Below are 24,815 nucleotides of genomic sequence, written 5' to 3'. Positions count from 1 at the left end.
CTTGAACATGCGGTTCTTATCTAGAAAAGTTTGTAAGTAGAGGCGTTTATAGGTAGAGTTACCACTGTACTGATGAAGTTACCTATTTATCCAGTTGGGCAATACCCTGGAAAGCAAACAATCAAAGCTCAGAGAGCTATAAAAAAATCTAGATTTTACAACCCAATGAAACATTTCATCGTTCATCATCATTGCATTGATTCAAATCACAAGGCCTAGAATTCTGCACTAATGAGACCCTTCGATGTGTAGGAAGGGATGTTGATAGCCAGTGTGAGATAGGGATGGAGGTGTCTTATACAGTCTGGAAGAAACCAGAATGCCCTCATCACCTCGAGGCTCGACTACTGTAACACTCTCTACATGGGGCTACCTTTGAAAAGTGTTCGGAAACTTCAGATCGTGCAGAATGCAGCTGAGAGAGCAATCATGGGCTTCCCTAAATATGCCCATGTCACACCAACACTCCGCAGTCTGCATTGGTTGCCGATCAGTTTCCGGTCACAATTCAAAGTGTTGGTTATGACCTATAAAGCCCTTCATGGCACCGGGCCAGATTATCTCAGGGACCGCCTTCTGCCGCACGAATCCCAGTGACCAGTTATGTCCCACAGAGTGGGCCTTCTCCGGGTCCCGTCAACTAAACAATGTCGGTTGGCGGGGACCAGGGGAAGAGCCTTCTCTGTGGTGGCACCGGCTCTCTGGAACCAACTACCCCCAGAGATTAGAACTGCCCCTACTCTTCCTGCCTTCCGTAAACTCCTTAAAACCCACCTTTGCCGTCAGGCATGGGGGAATTGAAACACCTCCCCCGGGCATGTTTAATTTTATACATGGTATGCTTGTGTGTGTGTCTGTTAGTATATGGGGTTCTTTTAAATCTTTAAATATTTTAAAGTTATTTGGATTATTTATGATTTGTTCTATCTTGTTGTGAGCCGCCCCGAGTCTTTGGAGAGGGGCGGCATACAAATCTAAATAATAAATAAATAAATAAATAAAGAGCCTTCTCTGTGGCGGCCCCGGCCCTCTGGAACCAACTCCCCCCAGAGTTTCAAGTTTTATTGGATTTATATGCCACCCCTCTCCGAAAACTCGGGGCGGCTAACAACAATCATGAAAATATACAATAAAATCCAATACTAAAAGCAAATTAAAACCCCTTAATATATAAAAACCAAAATATATACAAACAAACATACCATGTATACAGTTAGAGATAGAGATTAGAATAGCCCCCACCCTCCTTGCCTTTCGTAAGCTCCTCAAAACCCACCTCTGCCATCAGGCATGGGGGAACTAAGATAATCTTGTCCCCTAGGCTTCTACAATTTATGCATGGTATGTTTGTATGTATGATTGGTTTTAGAACAGGGTTTTTTAGCTGTTTTAGTATTGGATTTCTACATTCTGTTTTTGTCACTGTTGTTAGCCGCCCCGAGTCCACGGAGAGGGGCGGCATACAAATCCAATAAATAAATAAAAATAAATAAATAAATCAAATCCACGTTGGGCTATGAAAGCTCACTGGGTGAATGAACTAGTTGCTCAATCTTGGCTAGCGGAACCCACAGAATTGGTGTCATACGGAAAACTATGAGAAAACAAATACAGGGCATATTGCCTGGAGCTCCTGGAGGGAAAGAAAGGGTGTAAATAAAACAAACAAATAAATGGGTGCACTTGTTCCAGATATATTATGCTCTTTGTGCAAGCTTAGCCCATTAGCATTTGAAACATAAAATGACTATGTGGAAATGCACGGCTCTTCGTCTAGTAAGATCTGTGCCTTATGAATGAACAAATGAAGTCAAATTCTGCTCCCAGTTATGCTGCTATAAATCCAAAACTGTGCAATTGAGTGCAATGGAGCTACTGCTTTATTAACATTTTGAGTTCTGCCCTGGGTGATTCTCTTTCTCTACATCTTATTAGAGTGAATAAATATGAAAGACGTCCCAATCCAGCACACCTTCCCTAGGTGTAACCCCACCTGAATCAGGGAGGCTTAGTTTTGAGTAAGTAATTGCAGGTTTAAATAGCAAGTTACCTAATGGCAATTTTAAAGGAATCATTTATTTTTGTCTGCCGTTTCATTCCTTCTTTAGCTGTTTCAGATTCCATAAAATTAGTTGTCAGCGGGTTTGTTTACAAATTCCCACAGCACTTCCAGGCATAGCATCCAGACAGCTTGATTTGTATATACTTTAGTTGCAAATAGAGGGAATTTTTTCCCTTATCACACCATCTTTTTTTTTTAAAAAACCCAACAACTGAAGAAATATATCAGCTGCCAGTTTTCACCCCCCAAACAAGATAAAAAGGTTTGTCTTGGCAAATTAAATGTTTGCCTTCTTAGGCTGTGAAAGCAGCCGTACAAATCACAGTGCCTGCTAAACTATGCCTGGCAAGTTCTTGTTCGTTTAAATTTGGTGTGTTCCTTGGGGACTATATTTCCCACCATCCTTGACAGCTACTTAGGGATGTCCATCACCCTGGGGGGGGGGAATCATTGACCCCCTCAGAGAGGGTCCGCAACTTGGGCGTCCTCCTTGATCCACAGCTCACATTAGAGAAACATCTTTCGGCTGTGGCGAGGGGGGCGTTTGCTCAGGTTCGCCTGGTGCACCAGTTGCGGCCCTACTTGGACCGGGAGTCAATGCTCACTGTCACTCATGCCCTCATCACCTCGAGGCTCAACTACTGTAATGCTCTCTACATGGGGCTACCTTTGAAAAGTGTTCGGAAACTTCAGGTCATGCAGAATGCAGCTGCGAGAGCAATCATGGACTTTCCCAAATATGCCCATGTTACACCAACACTCCGCAGTCTGCATTGGTTGCCGATCAGTTTCCGGTCACAATTCAAAGTGTTGGTCATGACCTATAAAGCCCTTCATGGCACCAGACCAGATTATCTCAGGAACCGCCTTCTGCTGCACGAATCCCAGCGACCAGTTAGGTCCCACAGAGTGGGTCTTCTCCGGGTCCCGTCAACTAAACAATGTTGCTTGGCGGGACCCAGCGGAAGAGCCTTCTCTGTGGCGGCCCCGGCCCTCTGGAACCAACTCCCCCCAGAGATTAGAATTGCCCCCACCCTCCTTGCCTTTCGTAAGCTTCTTAAAACCCACCTCTGCCGCCAGGCATGGGGGAACTGAGATACTCTTTCCCCCTAGGCCTTTACAATTTTATGCATGGTATGTCTGTAAGTATGTTTTGTTTTATAATAAGGGTTTTTAACTGTTTTTATATTGGATTGTTATATGCTCTTTTTATTACTGTTGTTAGCCCCCCGCCCCCGAGTCTAGGGAGAGGGGCGGCATACAAATCCAATAAATAAATAAACAAACAAACAAACAAATAAATAAATGGACTTGGACTGGATCCCAACACATACAAAATGCATCTCACGGAACTATCAGTTTCAACAAATGGATGACATCTGAATGGAATGTAGTAGTAGATGCTTGGAACAAACTTCCAGCAGATGTGGTTGGTAAATTCACAGTAACTGAATCATGCCTGGGATAAACATATATCCATCCTAAAATAAAATGCAGGGAATTATAAGGGAAGTATAAGGGCAGACTAGATGGACCATGAGGTCTTTTTCTGCCGTCAATCTTCTATGTTTTCTATGTTTCTATGAATTCCTACATTTCACAAGTCAATAAAGTGGATGTTAGTTCTTACCTGATACTCAGCTGGATACCGCTTGGAGAGAAAAAAACAGTGCAGCACATTCTGCAGCCCACTTGATCACCAAAAAGCCACAGCAATGTTAGGGAAGTCCAGGAAAAGTTCCTAGAAACAAAGTCCCAAAAATCCTGACCTCAAGGAGCGATGAAAATTGCATCCAAGAACAGAGGACTGAGGATCCATCATCAGGGAGGCGGATCCTCAGAAAATTCAACCCAGTCCATGTTATGCCGGGCTTCTCATTAATAGCCCCCAGTGAGGAATGCAAAGTCAAACACACACACGCCGGGCAGAAGAAATAAAAGTAGTTTATCTGAAAGTGTTTAAAGCACACACCTTTAAGCAGAGGCAAATTTCTCTGACCCAGATAATAGTCCTGTGGTCAAAAGAAGAAATAAAAGAGAACAATTAAGGCAGCTGTGATTCCTCACAACTCCCCCTTCTTTGAGTCCACAAGAGTTAACTGTGAATTGTCCAGAGTCAACAGAAATCCTTGGCAATGATCCTTCTCCAAACAAATAAACGCCCACATGCGCACTCCCCAACGCCCGTAATTTATCATCAACCCCATTAACCTAATTGCCTGAGCAATAGGTGTTCTCCCTTATCTCCAACGATACCTGCAGAGTTGGTCCCTTCTAGCCATGAGCCTGCGCATTTGGGCATCTATCCACCGATCCTCCTCCGAATCTGATGACTCACTAATGGGGTCATTAACTAATGGGCTGGCTTGCACCTATGTCTCCGTCTGATTCAGCTTCGCCACCGTCTGACCTTGGCAATGAATCTTCACTATCAGAAGCTGCTGGCAATAATACCAGTCTCTGTGACCATGAGGATTCCCCTAATCAACGTCCAACTTCCCTGTTGCAGGAGCTGGCCCAGAGCCAACCACAACAGTCCATAGAACTTTGGGGCCAGACTCTTCTTTCGATGTGAGGGAAAATCATGGTAAAAGATACATAGCTATATTTTCCCCCCTTAGGTGAAAAGGACTCAACGCATTTAAAAATATATCAAAAACATTCATTTTCCAGAAAGTCCTACCAAAATAGTGTTAGGCACTTTAAAAGGCATCTGATTAAGAAGGCAATCCTGAATGCATTTATTAATACCTTTATTAATACACTACAGGCAGGGTGTCACCTATCAAATGTAATGGGGAAAAAAATCATTTTTATGATGTTAAAATGGTAGGTTGATGGAGGCTAGTATTTTGTTCTGAAACATTTCTGATTATCTGCGGGAAAAGAGGAGGGGATAGCTTCTGCTGTCCTTTCTGATCCCATTTGTGATGCAATGTGGCTGGCCTCTGTTCTGTCTGGGTTCCCCCAGACCTCAACACCAACTGGAAAAAACAGCCAGACACTCTGGTAAAAGCCAAAAGTATTTTATAACTGGAAAAAATAAGCACAGAGGAAAACCTGTTCTTCCCAACAGACAGGCTATAATACGTTACAGCAGGGTCCTGATGTCCAGACAATACAGCAAGCTTCTTGCTGGCACCCCCCCCCCCCCCAAGGTTTCAATAGTCAAAGGCACAAACCAGGATTCCAAGACGCCAAAGTTCACAGCCAGGTCCCACGACTCTCAAAGATAAAACTCCACAAGCCAGGAAGGGTGGGTCTGCCTTTTAGCCTTTCCCAAGAGCACCACACCCAAACCCAGCTGTTGCCACTTTAATGCTGAAAGTATTTAGCCAATTGATTCCGTCTCTGATTAGCTCTTCGTTGTCGCAGATCAATTATGGCTTGTGCACTTTCCTCTAAGGAATCCAGGCTGCTTGCTGGGGAGAGCTCCCCCTGGTGGGACTCTGGCTGTCCTCCCTCTTCTCCAGCCTGGGATTCCTCCTCCTCGTCTGTCTGCACCTCCTGTTCCTCAGCCTCTCCCTCTGAGCTGGAAACCGACAGAAGGTCAGCCGTTCCCGGAGGGGCCTCAGACGGAACCACAACAGCCTCTATAATTCTGAAGTCTTGTTGTGCTCTCAAGTTCATTTCTCCATTTTAGTTGCAACAAACAAACAAGGCAACACTGCTGGAAATTATTTTAAATTAAGGCAACATCTATTTTTGTGTTTTAAAAAATAAAATTCAAATCGTATCCAACATTGCTAAAAACAAAACATTCTCCAGTCTGTTTTCCTCTTCCCTGTTTGAGTGCTAGGCTTTCAGTCATCAGCAGGTTGTGCAAACTGGTACATTCTAGGCCAGGGGTCCCCAAATTCGGCAACTTTTAAGACTTGTGGACTTCAACTCCCAGAATTCTCCAGCAGCCATGTTGGCTGGAGAATTCTGGGAGTTGAAGTCCACAAGTCTTAAAGTTGCCCAGTTTGAAGACCCCTGTTGTAGGCAGTGTATGAAAATGTATTCAGAATTACATTATTTGTTCCAGCCTACTTCTTGTTGAGAACAAGCATGCATTCTCTAGGACAAACTATTCTTTAGTTTTCTTTATGAAATCAACTTTATACATAGAAACATAGAAGACTGACGGCAGAAAAAGACCTCATGGTCCATCTAGTTTGCCCTTATACTATTTCCTGTATTTCATCTTACAGTGTTTATCCCAGGCATGTTTAAATTCAGTGACTGTGGATTTACCAACCACGTCTGCTGGATGTTTGTTCCAAGGATCTACTACTATTTCAGTAAAATAATATTTTCTCATGTTGCTTTTGATCTTTCCCCCAACTAACTTCAGATTGTGTCCCCTTGTTCTTGTGTTCACTTTCCTATTAAAAACACTTCCCTCCTGAACCTTATTTAACCCTTTAACATATTTAAATGTTTCGATCATGTTCCCCCTTTTCCTTCTGTCCTCCAGACTATACAGATTGAGTCCATTAAGTCTTTCCTGATACATTTTATGCTTAAGACCTTCCACCCTTCTTGTAGCCCGTCTTTGGACCCGTTCAATTTTGTCAATATCTTTTTGTAGGCGAGGTCTCCAGAACTGAACACAGTTTTCCAAATGTGGTCTCACCAGCGCTCTATATAAGGGGATCACAATCTCCCTCTTCCTGCTTGTTATACCTCTAGCTATGCAGCCAAGCATCCTACTTGCTTTCCCTACTGCCCGACCACACTGCTCACCCATTTTGAGACTGTCAGAAATCACTACCCCTAAATCCTTCTCTTCTGAAGTTTTTGCTAACACAGAACTGCCAATGCAATACTCAGATTGAGGATTCCTTTCCCCCAAGTGCATTATTTTACATTTGGAAACATTAAACTGCAGTTTCCATGGCTTTGACCATTTATCTAGTAAAGCTAAATCATTTACCATATTACAGACCCCTCCAGGAATATCAACCCTATTGCACACTTTAGAGTCATCGGCAAATAGGCAAACCTTCCCTACCAAACCTTCCCCTATGTCACTCACAAACATATTAAAAAGAATAGGACCCAGAACAGACCCTTGTTACTATTTTCATATAAAAGAAATTCAGAAATAAAAGTTGGATCCGAAAATTAAAGCTTACATTGAATTTATCCATTGCCTAGAAATTCAAGGCTTAAATATACATAAACTGAAGTATAACAAATATATACATGTTTATTTAAGGTACAAATATCTGTGGTCTTTAAAAAGTTATTCTTCTTTAACAAATAACATCAAATATCACCATGAGATAGAAAGAAAACGTATTCAGTTCCTCATCGCCAACATGGCATTTATGTCCCAAATGAGAGTCCGCAATTGATCCATGATGTGCTTCAGCTGTTGATTCTTCTGTTTCAGTTTCTGTGAAGAAAGATGGGGGGGGGGGGAAATAAACTGTCAACAGCGCTGCTTGTTTGGGCTACACACTGTGAATTTTAATTGAGGCAACGGCAGTATACAGGACAGCAAAAAAAAAAAAAGTCTACTGCTCAGTGCCAAATCAAGGTAGAAAGCTCAAGATTAATAGCCGGTAGCCATTGTCTGCAAAGAGAATGAGTTACGAGACAGTCAAAGAAGAGGATCTCCTTTTGGCCCTCCTCTTGATTTCCCAACTGTAGGCTGCAACTTCTAAGCCAAATTGGAATAAAACAGCACGTCTCCTTTACTTAAAAAGGTATTTCCCTGTTAGCAAGCTTATGTCGATGTAGGGGCTACACAGGAATAAGAGCACTGAAAATAAGCAAAATGCGGGCTCCGATCAGGTAGTAAGGAGGTTAATATGAGGATGATATGAGGCAGCCTGGGGTTGTGGTTAGGAAACCAGGAGACTGTGAGTTGCAGTCCCGCTTTAGAGATGAAGGCAGCTGGGTGACCTTGGATTAGTAGTCATGCTCTCTTAACCCCAGGATTTAGGCAGAGAGAAACCACTTCCAAGGCCTTGCCAAGAAAACTGTAGGGATTAGTCCAGGCAATAGTCAGGAGCCAACAATGGAAGGGAAGAGAAGGGAAGGAAAAGAAAGGGAAGGGAAGATAAGGGAAGGAAAAGAAAGGGAAGGGAAGATAAGGGAAGGAAAGGTAAGGAAAGGAAAGGAAAGATAAGGAAACGAAAGGAAAGATAAGGGAAGATAAGGAAAGGGAAGGAGAGATAAGGAAAGGGAAGGGAAGATAAGGGAAGGGAAGATAAGGAAAGGGAAGGGAAGATAAGAGAAGGGAAGGAAAGGAAAGAGAAGGGAAGATAAAGAAAGGGAAGGGAAGATAAGGAAAGGGAAGGGAAGATAAGGGAAGGGAAGATAAGGGAAGGGAAGGGAATGGAAGATAAGGGAAGGGAAGATAAAGAAAGGGAAGGGAAGATAAGGAAAGGGAAGGGAAGATAAGGGAAGGGAAGATAAGGGAAGGGAAGGGGAGGGAAGGGAAGATAAAGAAAGAGAAGGGAAGATAAGGAAAGGGAAGGGGAGATAAGGAAAGGGAAGGAAAGGAAAGGGAAGGGAAGATAAAGAAAGGGAAGGGAAGATAAGGAAAGGGAAGGGAAGATAAGTGAAGGGAAGGGAAGATAAGGGAAGGGAAGGGAAGATAAAGAAAGAGAAGGGAAGATAAGGGAAGGGAAGATAAGGGAAGGGGAGATAAGGAAAGGGAAGGAAAGGAAAGATAAGGGAAGATAAAGAAAGGGAAGGGAAGATAAGGGAAGGGAAGATAAGGAAAGGGAAGGAAAGGAAAGAGAAGGGAAGATAAAGAAAGAGAAGGGAAGATAAGGGAAGGGAAGATAAGGGAAGGGAAGATAAGGAAAGGGAAGGGAAGATAAGGGAAGGGAAGGGAAGATAAGGGAAGGGAAGATAAGGGAAGGGGAGGGAAGGGAAGATAAGGAAAGGGAAGGAAAGGAAAGAGAAGGGAAGATAAAGAAAGAGAAGGGAAGGGAAGATAAGGAAAGGGAAGGGAAGATAAGGGAAGGGAAGGGAAGATAAGGGAAGGGAAGATAAGGGAAGGGGAGGGAAGGGAAGATAAGGAAAGGGAAGGAAAGGAAAGAGAAGGGAAGATAAAGAAAGAGAAGGGAAGATAAGGGAAGGGAAGATAAGGAAAGGGAAGGGAAGATAAGGGAAGGGAAGATAAGGGAAGGGAAGATAAGGGAAGGGGAGGGAAGGGAAGATAAGGAAAGGGAAGGAGAGGAAAGAGAAGGGAAGATAAAGAAAGAGAAGGGAAGATAAGGGAAGGGAAGATAAGGGAAGGGAAGGGAAGGGAAGATAAGGGAAGGGAAGGGAAGATAAGGGAAGGGAAGATAAGGGAAGGGAAGATAAGGAAAGGGAAGGGAAGATAAGGGAAGGGAAGGGAAGATAAGGGAAGGGAAGATAAGGGAAGGGGAGGGAAGGGAAGATAAGGAAAGGGAAGGAAAGGAAAGAGAAGGGAAGATAAAGAAAGAGAAGGGAAGATAAGGGAAGGGAAGATAAGGAAAGGGAAGATAAGGGAAGGGAAGATAAGGGAAGGGGAGGGAAGGGAAGATAAGGAAAGGGAAGGAAAGGAAAGAGAAGGGAAGATAAAGAAAGAGAAGGGAAGATAAGGGAAGGGAAGATAAGGAAAGGGAAGGGAAGATAAGGGAAGGGAAGGGAAGATAAGGGAAGGGAAGGGAAGATAAGGGAAGGGAAGATAAGGGAAGGGGAGGGAAGGGAAGATAAGGAAAGGGAAGGAAAGGAAAGAGAAGGGAAGATAAAGAAAGAGAACGGAAGATAAGGGAAGGGAAGATAAGGGAAGGGAAGATAAAGAAAGAGAAGGGGAGATAAGGGAAGGGGAGATAAGGAAAGGGAAGGAAAGGAAAGATAAGGGAAGATAAAGAAAGGGAAGGGAAGATAAGGAAAGGGAAGGGAAGATAAGGGAAGGGAAGATAAGGGAAGGGAAGGGGAGATAAGGAAAGGGAAGGAAAGGAAAGATAAGGGAAGATAAAGAAAGGGAAGGAGAGATAAGGAAAGGGAAGGGAAGATAAGGAAAGGGAAGATAAGGAAAGGAAAAGAAAGGGAAGATAAGGGAAGATAAAGAAAGGGAAGGGAAGATAAGGGAAGGGAAGATAAGGGAAGGGAAGGGAAGATAAGGAAAGGGAAGGAAAGGAAAGGGAAGGGAAGATAAGGGAAGGGAAGATAAGGGAAGGGAAGATAAGGAAAGGGAAGGGAAGGAAAGAGAAGGGAAGATAAAGAAAGGGAAGGGAAGATAAGGAAAGGAAAGGGGAGATAAGGAAAGGGAAGGAAAGGAAAGATAAGGGAAGATAAAGAAAGGGAAGGAGAGATAAGGAAAGGGAAGGAAAGGAAAGAGAAGGGAAGATAAGGAAAGGGAAGGGAAGATAAGGGAAGGGGAGATAAGGAAAGGGAAGATAAGGAAAGGGAAGGAAAGGAAAGAGAAGGGAATATAAAGAAAGGGAAGAGAAGATAAAGAAAGGGAAGGGAAGATAAAGAAAGGGAAGATAAGGAAAGGAAAAGAAAGGAAAGATAAGGGAAGATAAAGAAAGGGAAGGGAAGATAAGGAAAGGGAAGGAGAGATAAGGGAAGGGAAGGGAAGATAAGGGAAGGGAAGATAAGGAAAGGAAAGGAAAAGGAAGGAAAGATAAGGGAAGATAAGGAAAGGGAGATAAGGAAAGGGAAGGAAAGGAAAGAGAAGGGAAGATAAAGAAAGGGAAGAGAAGATAAAGAAAGGGAAGATAAGGAAAGGAAAAGAAAGGAAAGAGAAGATAAGGAAAGGGAAATAAGGAAAGGGAAGGAAAGGAAAGAGAAGGGAAGATAAAAAAGGGAAGGGAAGATAAAGAAAGGGAAGGGAAGCTAAGGAAAGGGAAGGAAAGGGAGGGGAAAGAGAAGGGAGAAGAGAAGAGAAAAAAAGATATTATAAGACTATACTTTCCATATTCACGTCGTAAGGATACGATACACCAGCCGTATGCTGGTCCTATTCTCTATCTTTTCTCTATAAGCTCTCGCCCTTTCTTCTCTTACCTAGCTGTTTTATTCCTTTTCCTTCTTCATTTCTCGCCTTTTGCTCTTCTCTCTTTCCTTCTACCCCTCTTTTTCCTTTTTCCCTGCTCTATCATTCATTCATTCATTTATTTATTTATTGGATTGGTATGCCGCCCCTCTCCAGAGACATCTCCTTTTTCCTGCCCCATGTAAATAATGTATACTATTTTAAAATTGCATACTTTAAAACTGCACGAATTTGTACCAATGTCTAAATAGACCTTTTGTTTTTTGTATTCCCTTCCCCCATTTATTTGCAATAAAGATTATATTTCAAATAGGACTATACTTTCCTCAGAGATAGAAAACCCTTTGCTGATCAAATCCTACTGATCTAACCAGGCTGCCTCACCACTAGCCATGCAGGCTGAAAACTGACATTCAATATGTATCTGGAAGCAACAAATTCCACACACTGGTTTAGCCCCTAGCATGCACCTTTCCATATTGTGGAATATTAAGTACATGGGAAATTCTTTATTTACCCGTGAAGGGTCCTTCATTTTCCAGGGCTCTTAAATCATGCAGAGAATATATAGAGAGGGCTACAGAATCATCCCTACTGCAGGAACTGGTTTTAAACATGGGAGCAAAACTTTGTAATACCAACGCTGCCTCTTTTAAGGAGAAACTCACTGGAAGATTCTATTTTACAGTAGAACAGGGGTGTCAAATTCGTGCCCAGATGCATCATGTGCTGGTTCCCCCCGCCCCTGAGTTTAGCAAAGGGGGGAAAAGTCCTGATATGTCATGTGACGCCGTGACACCGTGGGTTTGACAGCCCTGCAGCAGAATGATGTTTACATCTTGAAGGATTAACAACTGGTAGATGGAGCCATGGGGGGAAAAAGCCCTACCAGCTCTGCAGATGTGTGTGTGCGTGTGGATATATCAAACTTGCTTTCCAGCTGAGACTAATCCTGTTGCATGAAAATGAATAATCAAGCAGAATTCTATTAGGTTTGAAAGATCTACCAATAACTCGTTGGAACTAGAAATAGAAGTCTAAGGCACCATTCTGCTCAGCGGGGATTTTAGTAAGAAAGACAACTTTTACCTCCATTTCCCTGTCGTTTTAAGAGCTGGTGACTAATGAATCTGAACCTAGCATGTATGTATGTATGTATGTATGTATGTATGTATGTATGTATGTACTGTGTTTCCCCGAAAGTAAGACAGTGTCTTACTTTCTTTTTATCCCCAAAAGCCCCACTATGTCTTACTTTCGGGGTATGTCTTATATTGGGGGAAAAATGTCAATTTTTTTGTTTTAACCATAAAATTAACATTTATTAACAACCTGAATAGTATTGTATTCACCACAAAACAGCAGATGATACCCCAGTATGCCAGTGTGTATGTTTTACTGATGTATGATTAATACTGTGTGCATTACCGTATTTTAAGCAGGAGGCGGCAGTGACAAGTGCAGGGGACGGCGTGGTGACATATGGAGAGGGGGACGGCGCGGTGACGTATGGAGAGGGGGGCGGCACAGAAGTGGGCAGGAGGCAGCGCTCATTAAGATCAGAGGGAGGTGGCAATACCCCCGTGTTTCCCCGAAAGTAAGACATATGTCTTACTTTCGGGGTACGGCTTATATTAGCCGACCCCCCTGAAACCCCCGATACGTCTTACAATCGGGGGTGTCTTACTATCGGGGAAACAGGGTATGTATGTATGTATTTATTTTGTCCAATACATAATACACATTGAAGAGAATAAATATGTAATAATATAAATAAAGAAAAGAATAGAAGAAAATATATAAAAGTATTTGAAAGGAAGAAAAGATAAATGAGATAAGGAGAGACAATTGGACACGGGACGGAAGGCACACTGCTGCACTTATGCACACCCCTTACTGACCTCTAAGGAACTTGGAGAGGTCAATCGTGGATAGTCTAAGGGAAAAATGTTGGGGGTTAGGGGTTGACACTACTGAGTCAGGTAATGAGTTCCACGCTTCGACAACTTGGTTGCTGAAGTCATATTTTTTACAGTCAAGTTTGGAGCGGTTAATATTAAGTTTGTATCTGTTGCGTGCTCTTGTGTTGTTGCGATTGAAGCTGAAGTAGTCATTGACAGACAGACATTGCAGCATATAATCTTGTGGGCAATACTTAGATCGTGTTTTAGGCGTCGTAGTTCTAAGCTTTCTAGACCTAGGATTGATAGTCTGCTTTCGTAGGGTATTCTGTTTCGAGTGGAGGAGTGAATGGCTCTTCTGGTGAAGTATCTTTGGACATTTTCAAGGGTGTTGATGTCCGAGATGTGGTATGGGTTCCAGACAGATGAACTGTATTCAAGGATGGGTCTGGCAAAATTTTTGTAGGCTCTGGTGAGTAGTGTGAGATTGCCAGAGCAGAAGCTGCGTAGGATCAGGTTAACAACTCTAGAAGCCTTTTTGGCGATATTGTTGCAGTGGGCTTTGGCACTTAGATCATTTGATATTAGTATTCCAAGGTCTTTTACTGAGTGGCGGTTGGCTGTGAGATTTTGTTTATTCCGTTTATATATGAGGTTCGGATTCTTTTTGCCGATGTGGAGGGTAGAACATTTGATGGTTGATATTTGAAGTTGCCATGTGTTAGACCAATGTGAGACAAAGTCAAGGTCTTTTCGGAGAGTAGAGGTGTTGTCCGTGGTGTTGAAAAGTTTTTATATATTTTATGTACTTATATATTTATTATTTATTTATTTATTATTTATTAAGTTTTTTTTATTTTATGTATTTATATATTTATTTATTGCTGTGAGTAGGTGTGCCACATCTGCTCAGAACTTAAAACCCACTGAGTTGAACAGCACTTCATCTCAGGCCACAAGGGCTTGAATTTTATCCTCAATATTTAAGGAACAAAGGAAAAGATAAGCATAGTAAGTGGAGGCAAAGCTTAGAAAAACTGAAGGCAGCCCCTTCCTTTCCCAATTTAAAACCATTTGTTTAACGCCAGAAAACCGGACTGCCTCCGCAAAGCTTTGTACAAATAGGCTGTATTAATGACTGGCGTAGAGATGAATTAAGTTACTACAAAGTTCTGTCAAATGCGGTATTGAAGCGCTTTGATTTTGCCAAGGCCAAAAATTATAGCTTAGTCTGTGCTTTCTCTATGCCTGAGAACGGAGGCATTTGCAATTTCGGTCTCACAGTGTGATGTCACTTAGATCTCTCTGCATAAAGAATGTAACACTCGTTCCCCCCACCACCCCAAATCCATTTTACATTCAGTCCCAAAGTAATAATGTTCAATTTGGTTCGGCTGCATAGCATTTTGCCTCCTAGGTTAGCAAGCTCAATCTGAATTTGCAGTTAAAGATAGGAGCCATGCCTACTCAAGCATATTTTATCGGATGAATGCTTTTCCTGGGGTTCAGCTCTTTAGATTTTAGTGCTACACACTGTTGTGGCTTTCCTCCTCAACTGCCCCATGGGGTTCTCTCCAGATTACAACATGAATGCCATGCCATGCTGTGACTTTTAAACTAGATAGTGCTCAATGGATTTTTGTGTTGTTTGGCTTCTTCGAGGAACTCTTGACATAGTTCAATACTTCCAAATATTGGAATGTATTTCATGACTATATTAAGTTAACCGGTCTGTACTAAATCTTTCTAAAAACCATTCCATATTATAGTGCTTTTCAAAGCTATGGAATAGCAGAGTTGGAAGGCACCTTTGATGTCTTCTAGCCAATCCACTGCTTAAGCAGGAGACCTTATACCATTTCAAACAAATGGCTGTCCAATATTTTTTTTTAAAACCTCCAGTGATGGAGGCTACATAACTTCTGAGAGCAAACCATTCCACTTGTTAATTTTTCTCTGTTAGGAAATTTCTTCTCAGTTCTAGTTGCTTCTCTCTTTGATTACTTTCTGTTGTGGTTAGCTCTGGCCCAGCTTCTGCCCCAAGGACTGTGGATGTGGGGGAGACATCCACATGCTGTAGGCCTGTTTTGCCCCCCCCCCCCGGTGGAATCTGATGATGAAGGCTCCTCTGACCAAGAAGACATGAGTGACAGGGAGGAGGAGAGTGTGGCAGACAGCTCAGGAGATCAATTATCTAGCTCCATTCAGAACAAGAGTTAATGATACAGCCATGCATGCAGAGAGCGATGCATAGGCAACAACAACAACTGAGAGATTATTATCAAAGAAAATTTATTTATTTATTTATTTATTTAGATTTGTATGCCGCCCCTCTCCGCAGACTCGGGGCGGCTCACAACAAAGTGAAAAAACAATTTACAACAAATCTAAATTTCTACTAAAAACATTTTAAAAACCCCATTTTCTAAACACACATACATACACACATGTGGTTGGGTGGGGCTGTAGTAATTAGTGAGGCTGCTATAAATAGCAGCCTGTGGGTTTGGCCATTGTGGAGGATTATCTGATCGTTGTGTTTCGTGCCTGCTTTGCTGCCTTTGACCTTTTGTGTGCTGATTTTTCCCCGCTTTGAAACTAAACCAGAGCAAAGTGTGTTTCACTTTGTGAAAGAAGAAGGACTGTGAATTGCCTGACAGCTGCAAACTAAGTATCTCAGAACTGATATGGGACTTTTACAAATTACCAGTTTGGTTGGAGACGAGTGCTCTTTGCTATACCAAAAGAGGGCTTAGGTTAAGTGAATTTTCATTATAAAGAACATTGTTTTGAATTTTCAAACGTGTGTGTGTCTGAAATTTGTACCTGTGAATTTTTGGGAGGAGTCTACCAGAGAGCCCAACAGAACACTTTCCATCTGTTGTTTCTGGTTTAGCCTTCTGGTGCTTTGGAAAATAGGTTAACCCCCTACTGAAAATAGATTGACCCTCTACCCAATTTTTCTGACTGTTCTTCATATGTTTTAGTCTCTAGGTCCTTAATCATCTTATTGATTGATTGATTGGATTTGATTTATATATAAAGCTGCTCTTTACTGCACTTTTTCCAGAGTCCCAACCTCTTTTTTATAATGAGGTGTCCAAAACTGGATACAGTAATCCAGATATGGTCTTACTAAGATTTTCTTTAGTGTAATACTTCACATGATCTTGACTCTATCTAAATTTGGCAACTGTACCATTGGAACATCAACTTTCTAGTCCAACACTGGCTGGGGAATTCTGGGAGCCCAAGTCCACACATCTTAAAGTTTGGAAAACACTGTTATAGATCACATTCAATTACAAGTGCACTAGAGTGCCTTCCGTCCCCTGTCCTATTGCTCTCCTATATCTCCTATTCCTTTCCTCTATTCCTATATCTCTTCTTCTATTCTTTCATTGATATGTTCTATTACTATATCTTCTTTTCTATTCTTTCATAGATATATTTTACTATGAGTATCTCCTCTATAACCTTCATCGTGTATTTTACTATGTGTATATAGATATATACCCATTAAAACCCTCATTGTGTATTGGACAAAATAAATAAATGAATGATGAATGAATGAATGAATAAATGTTTTGTTGAGGAAACATAGAAACATAGAAACATAGAAGACTGACGGCAGAAAAAGACCCCATGGTCCATCTAGTCTGCCCTTTTACTATTTCCTGTATTTTATCTTACAATGGATATATGTTTATCCCAGGCATGTTTAAATTCGGTTACTGTGGATTTACCAACCACGTCTGCTGGAAGTTTGTTCCAAGGATCTACTACTCTTTCAGTAAAATAATACTTTCTCATGTTGCCTTTGATCTTTCCCCCAACTAACTTCAGATTGTGTCCCCTTGTTCTTGTGTTCACTTTCCTGTTAAAAACACTTCCCTCCTGAACCCTATTTAACCCTTTAACATATTTAAATGTTTCGATCATGTCCCCCCTTTTCCTTTAAGATTTAGTAATCTGTGCCCCCCACACCCGCTTTCAATGAGTTAAATGTGAGAAATTGTTGAATTTCTTTCATGTCTGGTGAAAAGTCCATTTCCAACTGCTAAACTTAATTACTTTTCAGCTGCTGTAGCTGTAATAAAACCTCTGCAATAAAGTTACAATGAGAAACATACTTTATTTTTACAGCAGAGAAAAAAAATAATAATTGCATATTATGGCTGGTGGAAAATAAATTCAAATTATCTGGCCAACCTTTTTCTTTCGCCTTTTAGAAGTACTCTAAAGAACGAAATCCTATAAAGTTTACTAGCTCTTCTTTGGCCAGCCATTTATCATGGGGACAGCTGTCTGGAGAGCTTTTTAAACATATCAAATAATAACGGATAAAACATGAACAGAAAATCAAGAAGAAAATGAAGTAATCTAGAAAATAGATATTAACAAACAGCCCCAGTAAGAGAATGATTTCGGAGCTTCAAATAGAGAATGCTTGGGGTTCATGCAGGCGCCTTGAAAACTGTCTTCTCTTAACTTGGAATTACAGTGTTCCCTCGATTTTCATGGGTTCAAACTTCGCGAAAAGTCTATACCACGGTTTTTCAAAAATATTAATTAAAAATACTTCACGGGTTTTTCCCCTATTCCACGGTTTTTCCCGCCCGATGACGTCATATGTCATCGCCAAACTTTCGTCTGCCTTTAATATTTTTTTTAAAATAAACTTTAATAAATAAACATGGTGAGTAATAATCTAAATGGTTGCTAAGGGAATGGGAAACTGCAATTTAGGAGTTTAAAGTGTTAAGGGAAGGCTTGTGATACTGTTCATAGCCAAAAATAGTGTATTTACTTCCGCATCTCTACTTCGTGGAAATTCGACTTTCGCGGGGCAGTCTCTGAACGCATCCCCCGCGAAAATCGAGGGAACACTGTATAACTCTCTTGGCCTTCTAATACATTTTATATACAGTTTTCTATGCTTTTATATTTTACTTGCACACTTCCTCTGTGTGTTACTCTGTGAAGGAAATGGGCATCTTCTAAAATAAATAAATAATAAACAAATGGCAATTTAGGGTAGGGTAGGGTAGTGTAGAGTAGAGGAGTAGAGTAGAGTAATTATTTACTGGTCAAGAGCAATTGGACACACAAGGAATTTGTCTTTGGTGCATAAGCTCTCATTGCACATAAAAGCTCTAAGTGATAAATCATGATCATCGCCATGATAAAATACATTCATCGTAAATCATAAGATACAACACAGTGATAAAATACACAGTGACAAAATCAATATAAATCATAGTAGGAAGCTAATTAAAACAACAAATTGTAAAGATACAAGCAAAAATAATAGTCATAAGTAGAGAAGGAGATAGGTAATAGGAAAGATGGAAAGAAGAATACAGTGATACCTTGTCTTACAAACTTAATTGGTTCTGGGATGAGGTTCTTAAGGTGAAATGCTTGTAAGACGAAACAATGTTTCCCATAGGAATCAATGGAAAAGCGATTAATGCGTGCAAGCCCAAAACTCACCCCTTTTGCCAGCCGAAGCCCCCATTTTTGTGCTGCTGGGATTCCTATGAGCCTCCCCTCCATGGGAAACCCCACCTCCGGACTTCTGTGTTTTTGTGATGCTGCAAGGGAATCCCAGCAGGAGAATCCCAGCATCACTAGCAACGGAAGTCCGGAGGTGGGGTTTCCCAGTGAAGGGAGCATCAGTGAAGTCGCAGCATCGCAAAAACACCGAAGTCCTCAAAACCCCACCTCTGGACCTCTGTGTTTTTGCGATGCTGAGATTTCATTGAGGCTCCCCTCACTGGGAAACCCCACCTCCGGACTTCTGTGTTTTTATGATGCTGCAGGGGAATCCCAGCAGGGTAATCCCAGCAGCGCAAAAATGGGTGCTTCGCTGGCAACAGAAGTCTGGAGGCAGGGCATCCCAGCAGCGGTGGTGGGTTTGTAAGGTGAAAATAGTTTGTAAGAAGAGGCAAAAAAATCTTAAACCCCGGGTTTGTATCTCGAAAAGTTTGTATGACGAGGCGTTTGTAAGATGAAGTATCACTGTATTAATATAGTCTTACTAAATGGTTTGACAGTGTTGTGGGAATTAGTTGTTTAGCAGAGTGATGGGATGGGGAAAAGCTGTCCTTTTGCCTAGTTCTTCTAGAAGTAATAAACAAACAAACAAACAAATAAATAAGCAAGTAAGCTAAACAAAGCAGTCATTAAGGTCCAGTCACTGGCACCAGATAAACAGGAACCCATCCACCTTGTTTCAAACAATAGGCCTTTAAAAAAAATAATCCAAGGATCTGGATTCAGAAAGAGAGGGAGGAATTGGTACTACATTTCGATGCCTAAGCATTCCTTTCCCTCTTGCTGCAACCTGAAATTTTTTTAAAGCTGATCAAATGTATGATTTCTCAACCCCAAGTGCTACCTTTGCTAGCTGATAAACATCCCATTAAAATGTTCTCTCACTTTAAAGAGTGTTAGTAGCTCAAGACATTTTAGAAGAGTGTATGTTCTCCCAGAAAATGAGGACTTTATATGGTAGGAGGGCTCAGTAGCTTCATGAGAGCAAGGTAGATATAAACATCAGGTCATCAGTGACAATAAGGTAAAAAGGAGATTAGGTTTATTGGATTTATATGCCGCCCCTCTCCGCAAACTCGGTCAAAGTGAAGTATAGTTCACAGAAGGGAGAGGAGAAGAGGTCTTTGCAGGGATGAAAGAAACCAATCCACTAGAAACTTCAAAATAGAAACTGGAAGAAGGCAAATGTAACTTCAATTCATATACAGGTGAATTAGAATATTTGTATTTGTATTTATTCGATTTGTATGCCACCCCTCTCCGCAGACTCGGGGCGGCTCACAACAGTGACAAAAACAATATATATTGGCAAATCTAATAATTAAAATCTAAGATAACAATTACACATTTAAAAAATCTAAAAACAAAGAACCCCAATATAAAAAAAACATACATACAGTCATATCATGCACTAGAACTACATAGGCAGGGGGAGATGTCTCAGTTCCCTTGACGACAGAGGTGGGTTTTAAGGAGTTTACAAAAGGCAAGGAGGGTGGGGGCAATTCTAATCTCCGGGGGGAGTTGGTTCCAGAGGGCCGGGGCCGCCACAGAGAAGGCTCTTCCCCTGGGTCCCGCCAAACGACATTGTTTTGTTGACGGGACCCGGAGAAGGCCCACTCTGTGGGACCTAACTGGTCGCTGGGATTCGTGCGGCAGAAGGCGGTCTTGTAGATACCCTGGTCCGGTGCCATGAAGGGCTTTATAGGTCATAACCAACACATTGAATTGTGACTGGAAACTGATCGGCAACCAATGCAGACTGCGGAGTTTTGGTGAAACATGGGCACACCTAGGAAAGCCCATGATTGCTCTTGCAGCTGCATTCTGCACGATCTGGAGTTTCCGAACACTTTTCAAAGGTAGCCCCATGTATAGAGCAAACGTTCATTTATTTCAGTAATGTAACTTAAAAGGTAAAACTTAATACAGTGGTCCCCCGAGTTTCGCGATCTCGATCATTGCGAAACGCTATATCGCGATTTTTCAACCCGGAAGTAAAAACACCATCTGCGCATGCGCACCCTTTTTTCTATGGCCACGCATGCGTAGATGGCGCCGGGCAGATCAGCTGCTGGGCGGCTTCCCTGGGTCTTCCCCCTCTTACTGGTGGGAGGGCGAGCGGCGGGCATCAGCGAGGAGTTTGCGTGGGCGGTGGGGAAACCCCAGCGCCGCTTCCCAGCTGAGTCCTGAAGCCAAATGCGGAAGTTCGCTTCAGGACTCAGCTGGGAAGCGGCGCGAGCGAACGGCGTGGGCGGGCGAAGGGCGGGCGCGCGGGCAGGCAGGCGGCGGACAAGCGGCGGGCGGACAAGCAGCGGGCGCAGCAGCAGCGAGGAGTTTGCGTGGGCAGCGGGGAAACCCCAATCTTCGGCTCCTCGCTGCTGCGGCGGAAGTAAAAACACCATCTGCGCATGCTTCCGCACCGCTACTTCGCGAAAAATCGATCATCGCGAGGGGTCCTGGAACGGAACCCTCGCGATAATCGGGGGACCACTGTATATGAGAGATATTCATAACATGCAAGGCAAGACAGTTCAAGCCGTGATTTGTCATAATTGTGATGATAATTGGAGACAGCTCATGAAAACCCTAAATCGGTCATCTCAGAAAATTAGAATATTACACGCGGTCAATAAAAAAAGGATTGTACATCGAACAATATCGGACTTCTGAAAAGTATAAGCATGGAAATGTACTCAGTCCAGTACTTGGTTTGTGCCCCTTTGGCAGCAATTGCTGCTTCAATGCGGCCTGGCATGGATGATATCAGCCTGTGGCACTTCTCAGGTGTTATGGAAGACCAGGATGCTTCAATAGCTTCCTTCAGCTCTTCTGCATTGTTCCGTGTCATGTCTCTCATCTTTCTCGCGGCAATGCCCCATAGATTCCCTATGGAGTTCAGGTTATGAATATCTCTCCTATATTAAGTTTCGCCTTTTAAGTTACATTACTGAAATAAATGAACATTTGCACAATATTCTCATTTTTCAAGTTTCACCTGTAACTACGAGACCGCCTTCTGCCGCACGAATCCCAGTGACCAGTTAGGTCCCACAGAGTTGGTCTCCTCCGGGTCCCGTCAACTAAACAATGTCAGTTGGCGGGACCCAGACGAAGAGCCTTCTCTGTGGCGGCTACGACCCTCTGGAATCAGCTCCCTCCAGAGATTAGAACTGCCCCCATCCTCCTTGCCTTTCGTAAACTCCTTAAAACCCACCTCTGTCGTCAAGCGTGGGGGAACTGAAACACCTCCCCCTGCCTATGTAGTTTTCTGTGTATGATATGATTGTATGTATGTTTTTTATATATTGGGGTTCCTTGTTTTTTAGACTTTTTAAAATGTATTATTGTTATTTTAGAGTTTAACTATTAGATTTGTCATTATATATTGTTTTATCGTTGCTGTGAGCCGCCCCGAGTCTACGGAGAGGGGAGGCATACAAATCTAATAAATAATAATAATAACTACAATTGCAGACAAATAAATCTACGGGCAAGGTTGAAATATCTAAACAAGTAGATGATTAGAGTTGAAAGGACTTCTCTAATGACCAGAGAAGAAGGCTGAATTTTTCACAGCTAGATTTGGAGGTGATGTTGCCAACTTTAATAGCTACCAGTAGCGATTATGCCAGAGTTGTTTTACCTCCCAGAAGGATAGAGAACAGGGGATGTAAAAAGACCAAAGCAAAGATAAATTGTAATAGCTGATGCAAAGTGCATTGGATGTTTCAGAAAGAAGTGACGCTCAGAGAAATGGAAGCCTTTTAACTCAAGTGGTTGTGCAAAACATTAAGGCCATTGCCAATAGAATGATGTTCCAAAGGGGGTTACTAATTTGACTATGCAAGTAATTCTGGGTTGATTACAGAAAGGTATTTCAGAGAATGCAAGTTGCAAAGTGTCTGCAATCTTTTGAAGCAGGTGCATCTTTCCCTGGCATTTCAGAACAGCTATGGCATGAAATCCCAGGAAAAGACCCAGCTGCTTTAGTGCATCTTTTTAAAAAAAAAATTTTAAATTAGTTTTCAAATATATTTTAAAACAGACAAATAAATACCAACAAAACAAAGAAAAACAACAACAACAACAAAATGCTCAAGTATATCTTATACTCCAAAAAATATGGTATATAGGCTGTCATCAATTTATTTATTTTATTTATTTATTTATTCAATTTTTATGCCGTCCTTCTCCTTAGACTCAGGGCGGCTTACAACATGTTAGCAATAGCCCTTTTTAACAGAGCCAGCCTATTGCCCCCACAATCCGGGTCCTCATTTTACCCACCTCGGAAGGATGGAAGGCTGAGTCAACCTTGAGCCGGTGATGAGATTTGAACCGCTGACCTTCAGATCTACAGTCAGCTTCAGTGGCCTGCAGTACAGCGCTCTACCTGCTGCGCCACCAAGGCTCATATGCTACTCTGTCACGAACAACTGATTATCCAAAGGCAAAAACCAGGCCACTGACAACATAGAAACATAGAAGACTGACGGCAGAAAAAGACCTCATGATCCATCTAGTCTGCCCTTATACTATTTCCTGTATTTTATCTTAGGATGGATATATGTTTATCCCAGGCATGTTTAAATTCAGTTACTGTGGATTTACCAACCACGTCTGCTGGAAGTTTGTTCCAAGGATCTACTACTCTTTCAGTAAAATAATATTATACTCTGCCCATCCCATTTTTACACAATGAGAGATCACCTCAACAACTTGGCCTGGGTTCTCTAAAAAGTGAAAGGAAAGAATGGCAAAACAAATCTTAGGAGGCAAGCAGCGAAGTTTAAAAGAGACGCCTTAAGCACAAGTACACATACATATTAAAAGAAATGCCACAGATTGGAATTCCAGAAATATCATATGAATAAGAGGGAAGTGCACCCAGAATGTAATTTGTACAAAGAAAACCAGCCACTCCTCAGCCCCCCTGAATCTGGCTCTTTAATTTAAATAGTAAGTCCTTTCGGCAAAAGAAAGTTGACACATTTTAAATTATTCAGATGGCAAGAATATCCAGATTTCGTTTTAGATTATAAATGGGGTGTGGAGAGGGAAGAGATTAGCTCATGAATATTTGGTACTGCAAAGCACGCTTGCTTTGTTTTGTTTTTTTTCCCAAGGAAAGGAAAACAAGAGCCTACTCATCGGTAACAAACCGTGAAAAGTGCTAGCACAAGTGCATAATGTTCTCGGAATCAAGGTGACCTGCCCTAAGCCATTGAAAGAGGAGGAGGAGGAAGGGGACAAAGAAAGGATAATCTTACACAGAAATCTGATATGCGAAAACATAATTTGCTATGAGAAGAAAAGGATTTAGGGGTTTGGTAGGGAAGGTTTGCCTCTTTGCCGATGACTCTAAAGTGTGCAATAGGGTTGATATTCCTGGAGGGGTCTGTAATATGGTAAATAATTTAGCTTTACTAGATAAATGGTCAAAGCAATGGAAACTGCAGTTTAATGTTTCCAAATATAAAATAATGCACTTGGGGAAAAGGAATCCTCAATCTGAGTACAGTGATCCCTCGATTATCGCGAGGGTTCCGCTCCAAGACCCCTCGCGATAATCGATTTTTCGCGATGTAGGGTTGCGGAAGTAAAAACACCATCTGCGCATGCGCACCCTTTTTTTCATGGCCGCGCATGCGCAGATGGTGGAGTTTGCGTGGGCGGCGGGGAAGACCCAGGGAAGGTTCCTTCGGCCGCCCAGCAGCTGATCTGCTCGGCAGCGCAGCAGCAGCGAGCAGACGAAGATCGGGGTTTCCCCTTTGCGTGGGCGGCGGGGAAACCCCGATTCGGCTCCTCGCTGCTGCTGTGCTGCCGAGCAGATCAGCTGCTGGGCGGCCGAAGGAACCTTCCCTGGGTCTTCCCCGCCGCCCACGCAAAGGGGAAGACCCAGGGAAGGTTCCTTCAGCCGCCCAGCAGCTGATCTGCTCGGCAGCACAGCAGCAGCGAGCAGACGAAGATCGGGGTTTCCCCGCCGCCCACGCAAAGGGGAAACCCTGATTCGGCTCCTCGCTGCTGCCGCGCTGCCGAGCAGATCAGCTGCTGGGCGGCCGAAGGAACCTTCCCTGGGTCTTCCTCGCTGATGCCCCCGCTCGCCCGCCCGCCCGCCGCCCGCCAGCAAGAGGGGGAGAGATAGAGAAAGAGAGAGAAGGAAAGAAAGAGATGAGAGAGGGAGGAAGAGAGTGTGAGAGAGGAAGAAGCAAGATAGAGAAAGAGAGAGAGAAAGAAAGATGAGAAAGGAAGGACGAGAGTGACGTCATCGGGTGGGAAAAATCGTGATATAGCGTTTCGCGAAGAACGAGATCGC

General features: G+C 42.5%; 1 protein-coding gene across 2 annotated transcripts in view; it reads right to left on the bottom strand.

Annotated features, from left to right (window-relative positions):
- Window positions 1–7,236: 7,236 nt before the first annotated feature.
- MED30 (mediator complex subunit 30) overlaps window positions 7,237–24,815 on the bottom strand; it is a 38,868-nt gene continuing 21,289 nt past the window's right edge. For both annotated transcript variants that reach the window (XM_070749249.1, XM_070749250.1), the window contains exon 5: window positions 7,237–7,445. In XM_070749249.1, the coding sequence (XP_070605350.1) occupies window positions 7,350–7,445 (96 nt within the window). In that variant the 3' untranslated portion in view covers window positions 7,237–7,349. The remainder of the gene's footprint in view (window positions 7,446–24,815) is intronic.

This window comes from Erythrolamprus reginae, chromosome 3 (assembly GCF_031021105.1).
Source record: "Erythrolamprus reginae isolate rEryReg1 chromosome 3, rEryReg1.hap1, whole genome shotgun sequence".
Classification (NCBI taxonomy): domain Eukaryota; kingdom Metazoa; phylum Chordata; class Lepidosauria; order Squamata; family Dipsadidae; genus Erythrolamprus; species Erythrolamprus reginae.
The sequence above is the reverse complement of the archived record's forward strand: the minus strand, read 5'-3'. Positions and strand labels throughout refer to the sequence as shown.